At 53.1% G+C, this 12,337-nt stretch overlaps 1 protein-coding gene across 4 annotated transcripts in view; it reads right to left on the bottom strand.

The window, feature by feature from the left end:
- Window positions 1-1,390: 1,390 nt before the first annotated feature.
- The window catches only part of TNIP2 (TNFAIP3 interacting protein 2), a 34,566-nt gene continuing 23,619 nt past the window's right edge, over window positions 1,391-12,337 (bottom strand). For all 4 annotated transcript variants that reach the window (XM_084971346.1, XM_084971344.1, XM_003128825.5 and 1 more), the window contains exons 2-6: window positions 6,141-6,428; window positions 3,916-4,005; window positions 3,160-3,426; window positions 2,944-3,063; window positions 1,391-2,058 (exon numbers count right to left, since the gene is read on the bottom strand). In XM_084971346.1, coding sequence (XP_084827472.1) covers window positions 1,795-2,058; window positions 2,944-3,063; window positions 3,160-3,426; window positions 3,916-4,005; window positions 6,141-6,371 — 972 coding nt within the window. In that variant the 5' untranslated portion in view covers window positions 6,372-6,428 and the 3' untranslated portion in view covers window positions 1,391-1,794. The remainder of the gene's footprint in view (window positions 2,059-2,943; window positions 3,064-3,159; window positions 3,427-3,915; window positions 4,006-6,140; window positions 6,429-12,337) is intronic.

Genomic DNA, 12,337 nt, shown 5'->3' on the forward strand with positions numbered 1-12,337 from the left:
AATTTTTTAATTACTTTCATTCCTACTTTAGTAGTTACCCTAGAGATTACAATGTGCTTCAGTAATTCATCAGAGTCTACTGTAAATCAATGCAAAACTTTGTAATTGTGTCAGTTCATTAAACACTCCCCTCCCCAGCCCGGAAAGCTCCTGTGGTCACATGTCACCCTCAGGACACTGTTTTAAACACTCAGTCACCATTCATTTACCCACTCCCGTGCACCTCGTTCCTCTCCATGTTTTTATTCAGAATCATTTCCTCTAGGCTGATTTCCATAATACTTCTTCCCTGCCGTAAAATCCATCTGTAAATTGTACAAGCTTGTGTTTGAGTCTATCTTCATTCGGCCTTCATTTCTCTATACATGGAGCCGTGGTCAACATGTAAGGTCCTGGACTCTGTTCCTCGTCTCTGAAGCAAGCTAGGCTGCGCTCCAGCAGGCCAGTAAATTACCAGTTGGCTGCCTGGAGGAGCAGGACTGTTTCACTTTCGCCTCAGGATGTCAACTTTACTCCTAAAATGCGGCCCTTCAAGGGTTTCAGAGGGAAACTGGGTGTTGACCGGCCCCTGTAACCTACAGTGGACAGCTGCTGGGGGCTCTGCTCAGCTCGTCCTGCCCCCCAGCTGTGGTTCTGGCCTCGGGTTTCCCAGTCTCACTCTAGGCCCGCACATCTCGGGGATCAGCTGAGGCGCTGAGGGCTCCCCCGCCTCGGCCCTTCTCTCCAGGATGGAGCCCCGTCCATTTCCAGCACCAGGTATCCACCAGGAGCCCTTCCAGCTCCTCAGGATGTGCGACAGGCGTTCTGCGGTTCCAGTGCCCCACGCCACACAGACTGACCACTTCCAGTGGGGCGCGCAGGGAACCCCCCCGAGGAGCTGACACCTGAACTACAACTGGAGGAGGATGGTCTAGTGTTAGCCCTTCATGCTCAAGTCACGGCGGGAAGCACAGACCAACAGCAAAGAACATGGGCTCAGGAGCCACGTGGCCTGGGTTGAGTCCCAGCTTTACCAACTAGCTACTGTGTGATCTTGGGCAAGTGACCTTCCCTCTCTGTGCCACGTGTTCCACATCCACGCGGAGGATGAGGACGCTGACCTCCCGGACTGTCTTGAGGGTTGAGTGAGTTAACAGAGCCCCCACTGCCCTGACCCGAGAGGACGCCTGCTTCCTCCCGCCCCATCCCCTGCCCTTCACCTCCCACCCTGGGCCAGGGCTCGGGACGGCGGCAGCATGCCAGGCTGGCCGGACCGCAGCCCCTCTTTTGCACGCCGAGCAGGAGAGAAACAGTATTTCTGCTCACAGCTGATCCAACCCCTGCCCCGATGAACATGCTGCCAGCTCACTGCACCCCAGCCCCCAACTCATTCTCGGAGCGGAACCGTCACTGAAGCAAGAACATTTATTACAGAAATAAGTAAGGTAAGCAACGCGTCTCACAGAGCCGGCGCTGGGCCCTGCACGCCTCCCGGTGGGGTGGGGGCTCGAACACGGCGGCCACCGCTGCCCAGAGAGGCGGCACCCCCCACCTGCGTGGCGCTGGCCCACTTCCAACCGTGTACTCACGACCTCGGCCCGCAGCTGGGAGACCCAAGTCCACACGAGAAGCAGGGCCAAGCCTCCTGGGCACAGACGCTCCCAACCCCCGCCTCTGCCTCCAGCCTCCGGTCCCGCCGGAAGTTCCCTCTGACCCAAAGGCACCTGGGTGAGGGCTCGGAAGCCACGCCCCGCCCGTCCTGGGGGCCTGGCCCCCGGGGCTGTGTGCTGGGAGCCCCGCTCCGCGCCTCAGGGCTCACTGGCAGCACTCGGCCACGTGTCTGAAGAGCTCCTCGCCCTGCTCGTCACTGAAGTACCGCAGGCAGTGGGGGCACTGAAGGTCGCCCTGGCCTCTTGCGGTCGCTCCAGGGCGTTTGCCCTCCGCAGGGAGCTCCAACCACGGGGACCCAGTCCCAAACCTCCGGCCACCCGGCACCGCAAGCTCCGAAGCATCAGCCTCTAGGTACGCGGGAGTGTTGCCGCCGGTGCGAACCCGGCAGGAGCCTGGCTCTCGAGAGTCCTGGGAAAAAGGCAAAGGTCTGCTGAGGAGGCTGCTCTCGGGCCAGCAGCTGCAGCTGCGTCCACGCCGGGCAGGACCTGCAGCTTCGCCTCGCTTCCTGCTGCAACCCAGCACAGTGACCAGACCCCCACCCCACCCACGTGCACGAAGGAACGGGTCTAAGTGGGGTCCCCCACCCCTGTGGCAGAGAACCTGCCTGGGCCCTCTGCCCAGGAGCCCTGCCCCACGTGCCTCCATGGAGAAGGGGGCAGAGCTCAGGGCGGAGCCCGGCAGCCCCCTCCTCTGAGGGCTCGGGGCAGGCGCAGGGGCTCCACGGGCAGCAGGGATGCTGGCCACACACGGGCCCCAGACAGGAGCCACCGAGCGCCACGGCCCCAGCGCTCGTCACTTGCCTGCAAACCTTCCCGGGGGCCTTGGTGTGGCTGCCTCGCCCCTGGGTCTGCATGGTCCTTGGCGGGTCTGGCTCTCAGCCCGCACCGTCCCCACCCCATCCCTGGGCTGAGAGCCAGACGGGGAGGAGGGAGGAGGGTGGGGCCACAGGCCCTGCAGAGAGGGCATCAGTTCCAGCTCAGGACGCAGCCCTTGAGGTGGGGACAACACCGGCCTACAAGGCCCTCTCCAGGCACAGGGACCAGACCCCTGGGATCTTGATGTCTGCACCACAGTAAAGGGGGTCCCCGCCACACAGCGAGGAAGCTCCCAGTAGGGTGTGCAGGACGGGCTCTGAGGACAGCCTCCCCTGAAGTCACCCCCGCCACACACACACACACACATTCAGGCACCAGGCGCTGCAGCTCCCGGGGCAGGGGGCGGGAGAGTCGGGCCGAGGTGGGCACAGAACAGCTGGAGGTTCAAGAAAGGCAAAGGGGTGGCCCTCCTGCCTACCTGTCTCCAGGACACCTGGTGCCGCAGGGAGGCCACCTGCTCCTCCAGCTCGTGGATCCGAGTTTGGGCCCGTTCTCGGTCAGCCCTTTCTGACGAGAAGTCATCCTTGTAGGCGAGAATCTGAGGGGAGAGAGACACTCCGCTGTCACAACGTCACGCCATTTCTGCTCAAAGAAGGGACACATGGCCGCCCCGCCTCCCGCGCCCGGGCGCCACCTGCTGCTCCAGCATCTGCACCCGCTCCAGCGCCGCGTCCCGGGCCCTCCTCGCGGACGCCAGCTCCTGCTTCGCCTCCGCGCAGGCGTCCACCTTCTCCTCCAGCTGTCTGTTGAGCCGGGCGATCTCCTTCTGCAGGCGCTCGGGCGAGGAGGGGCTCTCAGGCTCAAGCGGGGCCTGCAGCCCCCTCAGCTGTGCGTGGAGCCCCCTCACGTACTCGTCCCTGCTGGCATCGTAGCGCTGCCACCTGGCATTGAGGTCTTCCACCTGAGCAGCCCAAGAGCTCCACGTGAAGGCGGCGGAGACGCCGGCTCCCGGGCCGCCCTCAGCTCTGAATGACGCTCCGCAGCATCCACCTGACACCACTGAGCGGGGGAGCGCCCCATAAACAGAGCCCCTCCCTGGGCTGAGAGAGGGGAGAGCAGGGCCACAGCCAAAGCTGGGACGTGGTTACGGTGGCCGCGAGCCACCGCCTTAGACAGAAGGGGACTGGCGGCACTTTTCCTGCCGTAGAAGCTGCACTTGGCAGTACCTCCTGGACCTCGTTTATGGATGCCCAGGATGAGGCGGCGTGGAGGCCGACCAGGCGTGCCCTACACAGCCTTTCAGGCAGAAAGGCGGGTGCTTCGGGCTGCACGCATCAGCCACAGTGGCCCGAGGGCAGGGCAAGCCCTGGGCACAGCCGAGGAGAGGACCCGCACCTGCGGCTACGGAAACCTCAGAAGGCCCCCCCAAGGAAACCCTGCAGACACTCACGTGCGTGACCTTCTGCTTTAACAGTCGATTCTCCTCCTGTAACTTCTCGACAACAGCCTGGACAGAGGCGTCCCCACTTGCACACTCTGTCTGAGTTAAGAAAAGGAGAGCAGACAGTGTCACCAAGCGGGACTGTCGTGTGGAAAGAAGGGAGGAAGCCATCCTGGAGGCGGCCGTCACAGACAGTCACGGCATCCACGACACAGCAGACAGCGGCCGCTCAGTCACCAGAGAAGCTAGACGGGGACAGGAGAGGACGGGCCACTTCCCGGAGGTGGGGGACAGGTGTCGCCCTTGCCCTGCCCAAGCCCACACCACACTGGGGCCAAGCCACACACAATGTCCTCACGGCCTGAGAATGGCCACCATCACGGGCGTCGAGAGGTCGGCACGCTTCATCTCACTGTACACCAGAGAACATTCCAGCCCTGGGCCGCGCAGGTGCCAGGAGCAGGCCTAGCCAGGGACCCACAACACAGACCGTCAGGTCCACCTCAGTGATTCTGCACAGAGAAATCTGACCTGGGCCTCACGCAGGGTCAGGAAATTCATGCCTAGAAAGCTACGATGGGGAACAGAACTAAGCAAAAAGGCTCATGAAAAGTCCATCCGAATCCTAGAAATTGAGTGCGTTTAGCCGCACAGTGACCGGAGGGGAGGCAGGGACTGGGGGTGGGGCGCGCACAGAACACTCTCCCCGATGTTCTGTGAATCCGGAAGAGCGTGCATGTGCACATGTACAACTGAACCACTTGGCTGTACAGAAGCTACCACAACCTTGTAAATCGCCGATACTGGAATAAAACTTTAAAAGATTAAAAGCAACAACAAAAACCCCAGCACAGTGGGGTGTCTGTGGGTGACATTATTTTTGAGAATTCCCCCTGAACGACAGCGGAACTACATGACCTAACCCGGGGGCACCGGGAAACCCCGGGTGACTCAGCCGAGTCTAGGACTGAGAAATGACGCTGGTTTAGAGACTGGTAAGAGCCGCCCCGGAGGCCTCCTGTGGCACAGCCGGTTAAGGATCCAGCACTACCACACAGTGGCTTCGGTCACTGCTGTGGTGCGAGTTCGAGCCCTCACCTGGGAGCCTCCACACACCAAGGGAGCAGCCAAAAAAAAAAGCACCGACCCCACACGCCTGCCCAGGTCAACCTTGTGTGTGTGGCTGCTTTCAAATCCTCAGAGGGAAATGACACAGTGACTCAAAATCAGGCGAGAACACAGCCTCCTCCCAGAAAGCACTCTGGTTTCTGAAATACGCTGTGTTCTCTCCGAGGTTCCCTTTCCGTGGAATCCACCCGGCTGAGACGGGCAGTTCTCAGAGCGAGGGTCTCCCCAGCGGGCTCGCCAGTGAAGCTGCTGCTGGGACATCACGGAGGGCATTTCTGAGTCAACCCTGTCACAGCCTCAGAGAAGCTCCTGGAAAGGACCAGCGGGAGGGTAATCCGGGTGGGGTGGGCACCAGTGCCTGTCCCCCATGTGTCCCACAGCCTTGCCCCGTCCTCCCAACACCCCCAGGAGCCCCTGGTTCTGTGGTACAGATTTCCTAACACTGAAACCTGCACTGTCCCCTCCCCCAGTAGACCCCACACACAGCCACGGCCCAAATCCAAGCTGTCGTGGAAGCCCACCTGCCACCGGGCCCCACTGGCCCCTATCCCCACACCGCCCTCTCCCACTGCACCGCTCCTGGCCAGCACTCAGGGGCCCTATGTCCTCACTTCACTGACTGGAGAACAACCCGGGCTCCTGATGGTGGCAGGCCACTGCCAGTGTGGACCAGCCCAGAAGCCAGCTTCGCAACCACAACTGCAGCCCTGGAGGAGGCCCTGGCGGGACCAGCCCCACCTAGCTGTGCTCACTGCGCCCGCTGTCTCTGCACAGCCTCATCTGCTTGGTGCACCTGCCCTGGCTCTGCCGCTTGGCCCTCAGCTAAGGGTGATGAAGCCAAAGTGCCACCTCCCTGCCACGGCCCAGGCTCAACTGCAGGTGTGGGTGGGTGGCTGCTGAGGCCTCCTGCTTTCCTACTGTGTTCTGCACTGTCCACCATTCTAGAAGAAATCTCTGAAGGGCAAGGCTTTGCCAACAGCTGCCCCACACCACTGAGAACAGAAATGGGTTCCAGTGCCCAATCTCTATGACCGCAGAGGGACTCCAAGGTGCAAGGCAAATGCCACCCTGAGGTCTTTGGCGCAATTCGCTTGCACCCAGCCTACCTCAGGGCCCCTCTCCCCTACGTCCCCCTGTGCACGCTGGCGTTCATCCAGACACTTGGCCAGATGCTGGCACATGTGGGCAGTGGCGGCCAGAGTCCTCCGCAGCTGATGGGTCTCATCGGCCAAGGAGCGGCACAGGATGTCGCTGGCGGCCCGGGCCCGCTCCTTCTCTGCCACGCTTCTTCTCAGCAGGGCCACTTCCTTCTCCCGCTCGTGCTCTGGCTGGTTCATCAGCTGCTGTGTCTCCCTCTCTTTTTCTTCTAGTTGCTCAGAAAGTCTCTCAATTTCCTAAGTGGAGAATTGAAAAGCACAGTTTGAGTAAAAGAAGATTAGAAACGAATGTTCATAAAGCAAAAGAAAATCTGGCACAGGCACCCATCAGGTAACCAACACGCTCTTTGGAGGTTGGCTTCTGAGCTAATAATTAACTTTGGAGTTTTTGGCCTATAAAGTTCTATGTGAAACTTCAGCTAAAAGTCTGTTTTCATGAGCAAACTCACAATTTCAGATTTTACATCATCAGATTACTAAGTGTGGCAACTCCAAACACTTCTTGACAGGAAAGGCAGAAACCCCACTGCAGTGGGCAGCCCCCAAAAGATACACCCACGTCCTAACCCTGGTACTTGAGGCTGTGACTAAACTTAGATACAGGGCCCTTGAAGATGGAATGAGTTAAGATGAAGTCAGACTGGATCTGAATGGACCCTAAGCTAATGAGGTAGGTATGTCCTCCTAAGAAGGAAGCTTGGACACAGACACAGAAGGAGGCCGTGTGAGGGCAAAGGCAGAGTCTGGAGTGATGTGTGCACAAGCCAAGGACACGAAGGATGCTGCCAGACCTGACAGAGGCAGGGAAGGGCCCCCCCGGAGCCTAAGGGGGCATGCGGCTCTGCTGACGACACCCTCATTTCGGGCTTCTGCCTCTAGAACAGTGAAAGATTGTTTCTGTTGTTCTAAGCCACCCAGTTACAGCAGTTCTAGGAAACTAACATACCTGATCCCAACTTTTCTTTCAAGTCCTTAAAATTACAATTGCTTTAAACCCTGCCTTAATTTTGTGCTTTCCCATTTTCTTTCTTTTTTTGCTTTTTAGGGCCACACCCACGGCATATGGAGGTTCCCACACTAGGGGTCGAATCGGAGCTAGAGCACCACAGCCACAGCAACAACAGACCCGAGCCAAGTCTGTGACCTACACCACAGCTCACAGCAACACCGGATCCTTAACCCACTGAGCAAGGCCAGAGATCGAACCTGCAACCTCATAGTTCCTGGTCACATTCGTTTCCGCTGCACCACAACCGGAACTCCTGTGCTCTCCCATTTTCAGAGAAATCTCCAACAGAAACAGTCCATGAGGGAGGTGAAGTAGGATGAACCAGTCCATCCTATAAATAAAAAACCAGCTTCAGGAGTTCCCATCACAGGGATGTGCTCATTCTTACCTCCTGTGTGCCAATCAGGAGGAATGGACACCAGGAATTGAGAACCTTCTTACTACAACGGAATGAAACATGGGGCCATGTTATTAAAGGGGCCCTGAATTATTACTCTCAACTGCTTTAAAACAAAAACAGGAGTTCTCGTCGTGGCTCAGCAGAAACGAATCTGACTAGCACCAATGAGGACATGAGTTCGATCCCTGGCCTCACTCAGTGGGCTAAGACTCTGGCGTTGCCGTGAGCTGCGGTGTAGGTCACAGACATGGCTCAGGTCCCACGTTGCTATGGCTGTGGCACAGGCCAGTGGTTACAGCTCCTGATTCGACCCCTAGCCTGGGGACCTCCATCATATGCCAAGGGTGCAGCCCTAAAAAGACAAAAAACCCTTAAATTCCTCTTTCCATGTGCCTTCCAGGGCCTCTCAGGTAGAAGCCTTCCTTGTCTCTTCCAGCTTCTGCTGGTCGCTAGTAGCCCTGGGCCTGTGGCTGCAACACTCCAATCTCTGCCTCCATCTTCACGTGCCCCTCTTCTGAGGACACCAGTCGCTGGATTAGGGTCCACCCAAATCCAGTATGACCTCGTTCTAATTTCTCACACCTGCAAAGACCCTACTTCCAAATAAGATCACAGGTTCCAGGAAGAAAGGAATCTGGGGGAGACACTGTCTAACCCAGTACAGTCCCCTTTCTCTCTCCCTCCTGGGGAGCCCTCCGTGGGTGGCCATATGAAGACTGCAGCGCAGCCCACGGTCATCCCTGATGGGACAGTGAGAGAACAGGAGCAAACAGGGAATTTAAGACAGGCCAATTTACTGAGCCTTTCCCACAAGTGCCAAGCACTTAGGATGTACCCTGGGGAGGCAGTGATAGAGAGTGGAAGAATGCAGTGGAGAGGAAGGCAAACAGACAAGGACAAAAAGGAACACAGCCTGGAAAGTTCTGGGAATATGGCAGAGTAGGACGCACCAGGAATCTCCTCACCCGAAAAACAGTACCTGTCAGAAGCTGCCTAGTGTGACTATTCTGGAACTCAAATGCAACTTCCATAGGAGGACTAAAACAGTAAATTGTGGTTAATTTCTGTCAACTTCAGCTCTTAATACGTAGCAGCTAGACATCCCACCCCCCAGCCATGCTGCTGGAGGCTATATATGTGCTTCTGGATGAGCCTGCACACAGCGTGCAGGAGGGAAGGTGGGCAAAAAAGATCCTGTCCTCCAAAGACTAGGGATCTGTGCTCTGATCACAGAGGTGAGACAGGCTGGCAGCCACCGCCGTTTCACCGCCCCCATTGCTGCAACACCCCCCCTCTCCAGATGAAGTGACTTCCAGCGGATTTAAAAGGCTAGCATCCTTTTCTTCCCTCTTTCATTTTTCCTTTCCCCTTTTGGGAGCCAGACATCAAAGTCTAGGATTCAAAAGCAACTATATAAAAAAGGAAAATTCAAAACAGATCATACAACCCCAAGGAAGGTACAAGTTCAGAAGAGACCTAAGAAAACCTTAAGTTGTATCTCAGACTGATCCTTGGTACAGAGACAACCTACACCACCAAAAATACAGCAAGTCCTGGAAAGGAGGATGATCCAACTTCCAGGTGTATCACACTATTAGATCCAAATATCCGGGTTTTGTGGGTTTTTTGTTTTTTTTGTCTGTGCACACCGCATGTGGAAGTTCCCAAGCCAGAAGTCAAACCCACGCCACCTCTGTAACCAGAGCCACAGCAGTGACAACTGGATCCTTAACCCACTGAGGCAAGAGGGAACTCCGAAATGTCCATTTTTTAACAACAACAAAGCAGAAGTATTTAAAAAAAAAAAAAAGGAAAATATGGCCCATTCAGAGAAAAAAATAAATCAACTGAAGCTGTCCTTGAAAAACCTGATGGGGAGTTCCCATCGTGGCACAGTGGTTAACCAATCCGACTAGGAACCATGAGGTTGCGGGTTCGGTCCCTGCCCTTGCTCAGTGGGTTAACGATCCGGCGTTGCCGTGAGCTGTGGTGTAGGTTGCAGACGCGGCTCGGATCCCGCGTTGCTGTGGCTCTGGCGTAGGCCAGTGGCTACAGCTCCGATTAGACCCCTAGCCTGGGAACCTCCATATGCCACGGGAGTGGCCCCCAAAAATAGCAAAAAGACAAAAAAAAAAAAAAAAAAAGAAAAAGAAAAACCTGATGGTAGATCCTACAGACAAAGACTTTAAAACAACCATCTTAGGAGTTCCCCTCATGGTTCCATGGAAACAAATCTGACTAGCATCCATGAGGAGGATAGACCAAAAAAAAGACAAAAAATTTAAAAATCTTAAAAATAACCAAAACCACAAGTCTATAACTCCATTTTTTTGTTTTCTACATGACTTAAGATATTAATATACTTTTTTAAATTAGTCTAAAAATTATTATTATTGTAATTTTTATTTGTAACTCCATATGTTATTTCCTTCATAATTTAGGAGACTAATGTATTTAAAAGATTAGTTTATGTTTGTGGGCACATGAAGATTTAATTTTGAGACATCAACAGAAAGAGGTGGGTGGAGCTGTAAAGAAGAAGGTTTTTTGTACGTTATTGAAGTTAAGCTGGTATAAATCAAATTAGAGGGTCATAACTTTACGATGTTAAATGTAATTCCCATGATAACCACAAAGAAAATAATTACAGAATACACAAAAAAGGGAGTTCCCGTTGTGGCGCAGGGGAAACGAATCCAACTAGGAACCATAAGGTTCCAGGTTCAAACCCTGGCCTCACTTAGTGGGTTGAGGATCCGACGTTGCCATGGGCTGTGATGTAGGCTGCAGACGCGCCTTGGAACTGGTGTGGCTCTGGCATAGGCCAAAAGCTGCAGCTCCAGTTGGACCCCTGGCCTAGGAACCTCCACCTGCCATGGGTGCAGCCCTAAAAAAAGACAAAAAAAAAAAAAAAAAGAAAAGAAAAAAAGACTACACAAAAAAGGAAATGTGAAAGGAATTTAAATATTTCACTATTAAAAAGATCAAGTTATAATCTGTGTGAGAAAAGAATCTGAAAGAGAATGGATATGTGTATATGTATGAATGAATCACTTTGTTGTACAGCAGAAATTATCACAACCTTGTAAATCAACTACACTTCAATAAAAAAAAATCAAAACACTGGGGATCCCTGGTGGCCTAGTGGGTTAAGGATCTGGCATTTTCAATGCTGTGGCTTGAGTCACTGCTATGGCACAGGTTCAGTCCCTGGCCTAGGAACTTCCACATGCCACAAGTGCAGCCAAAAAGAAAAATCAAACACAAAGGACAATAATGCAGAAAATGAGAAACAAGGAGTTCTTTGTGGCACAGTAGGTTAAGTATACGGTGTTGTCACTGTGGTGGCTTGGATTGCTGCTGTGGTGAGGGGTGATCCCTGGCCTAAGAACTTCCATATGCTGCAGGTGTGGGAGGGAGGGAGGAAGGGGAAAAAACTAAAGCATACAGAAAACAAGTACCAAAATAACAGAAGTATTTCATCCTTATCAGTATATACTTTAAACATAAATAGATTAAAATCTCCAGTTGACAGACAGAGACTGGCAGAATGGATAAAAACATATAATGCACTCTATGCTGTCTACAAGAACCTCAATTTAGATCCAAAGACATATGAAGACTGAAAGTAAAAGGATGGAAAAACACATTCCGAGCAATGAGTAACCAAAAGAAAATGAGTAGCTATGTTAATATCAGACAAAATAGGCTTTAATTCAAAAAAGTTTATAAGAGACAAAGAAGGATATTATACATTAATAAAAGGTTTACTACAGCAAGAAAATATAATAATTATAAACACTGATGTACCCAAAATACAGGGAGCAAAAAACTGACAGAATTGAATGAGAAACAGATAACCCTACAATAAAAGTTGGAGACTTCAAAACCACACCCTCAATAATAGACTGAACAACCAGCCAGAACAAAAGGAAACAGAGTACTTAAACAACACCATAAACAAACTAGATCCAACACACACATACAGAACACTCTACTCAACATCATACACATTCTGCTCAGGTGTATGTGGGACATTTTCCAAAATAGACCCTATGTTAGGTTACTTTTCTTTTATTCTTCAGCTGTACCCGTGACATATGGAAGTTCCCAGGCCAGGGATCAAATCTGAGCCAGAGCTGCAATGCAACCTATGCCACAGCTGCAGCAATGCTGGATTCTTAACCCACTGTGCAGGGGTGGGGATCAAAACAGCACCTCCACACAGACAAGCCAGATCATTAACTGTGCCCATGTAATTCCTATTACACATTAAGTCTCAATAGGTTTATAAAAGATCGACCTCATACAAAATATTTCCTCCAACCACAAAAGGATGAAGTCAGAAACCAACAATTTAAGTAAAGCTGAAAAACTTACAAAGTTGTGAAAATTAAAAAACACAGTCTTAAACCAATGGATCAAAGAAGAAATCACAAAAAATTAGAAAATAGCTAGAGGCAGGAGTTCCCATTGTGGCTCAGTGGTAACAAACTGGACTAGTAACCATGAGGATTCAGGTTCAGTCCCTGGCCTTGCTCAGTGGGTTAAGGATCCAGCACTGCCATGAGCTGTGGTATAGGTCACAGACATGGCTTGGATCCTGCATCACTGTGGCTAAGGTGTAAGCTGGCAGCTGCAGCTCAAATTGGACCCCTAGCCCAGGAACATCCTTATGCTGCAGGTACAGCCCTAAAAAGCCAAAAAAGAAAAAAAAAAAAAGGAAGGCAGGCAATA

This window comes from Sus scrofa, chromosome 8, assembly GCF_054392235.1.
Source record: "Sus scrofa isolate SSC_HxYL_T2T_F1_AM1 chromosome 8, Sscrofa_HxYL_maternal_Yorkshire_Landrace_v2.0, whole genome shotgun sequence".
NCBI classification, from domain to species: domain Eukaryota; kingdom Metazoa; phylum Chordata; class Mammalia; order Artiodactyla; family Suidae; genus Sus; species Sus scrofa.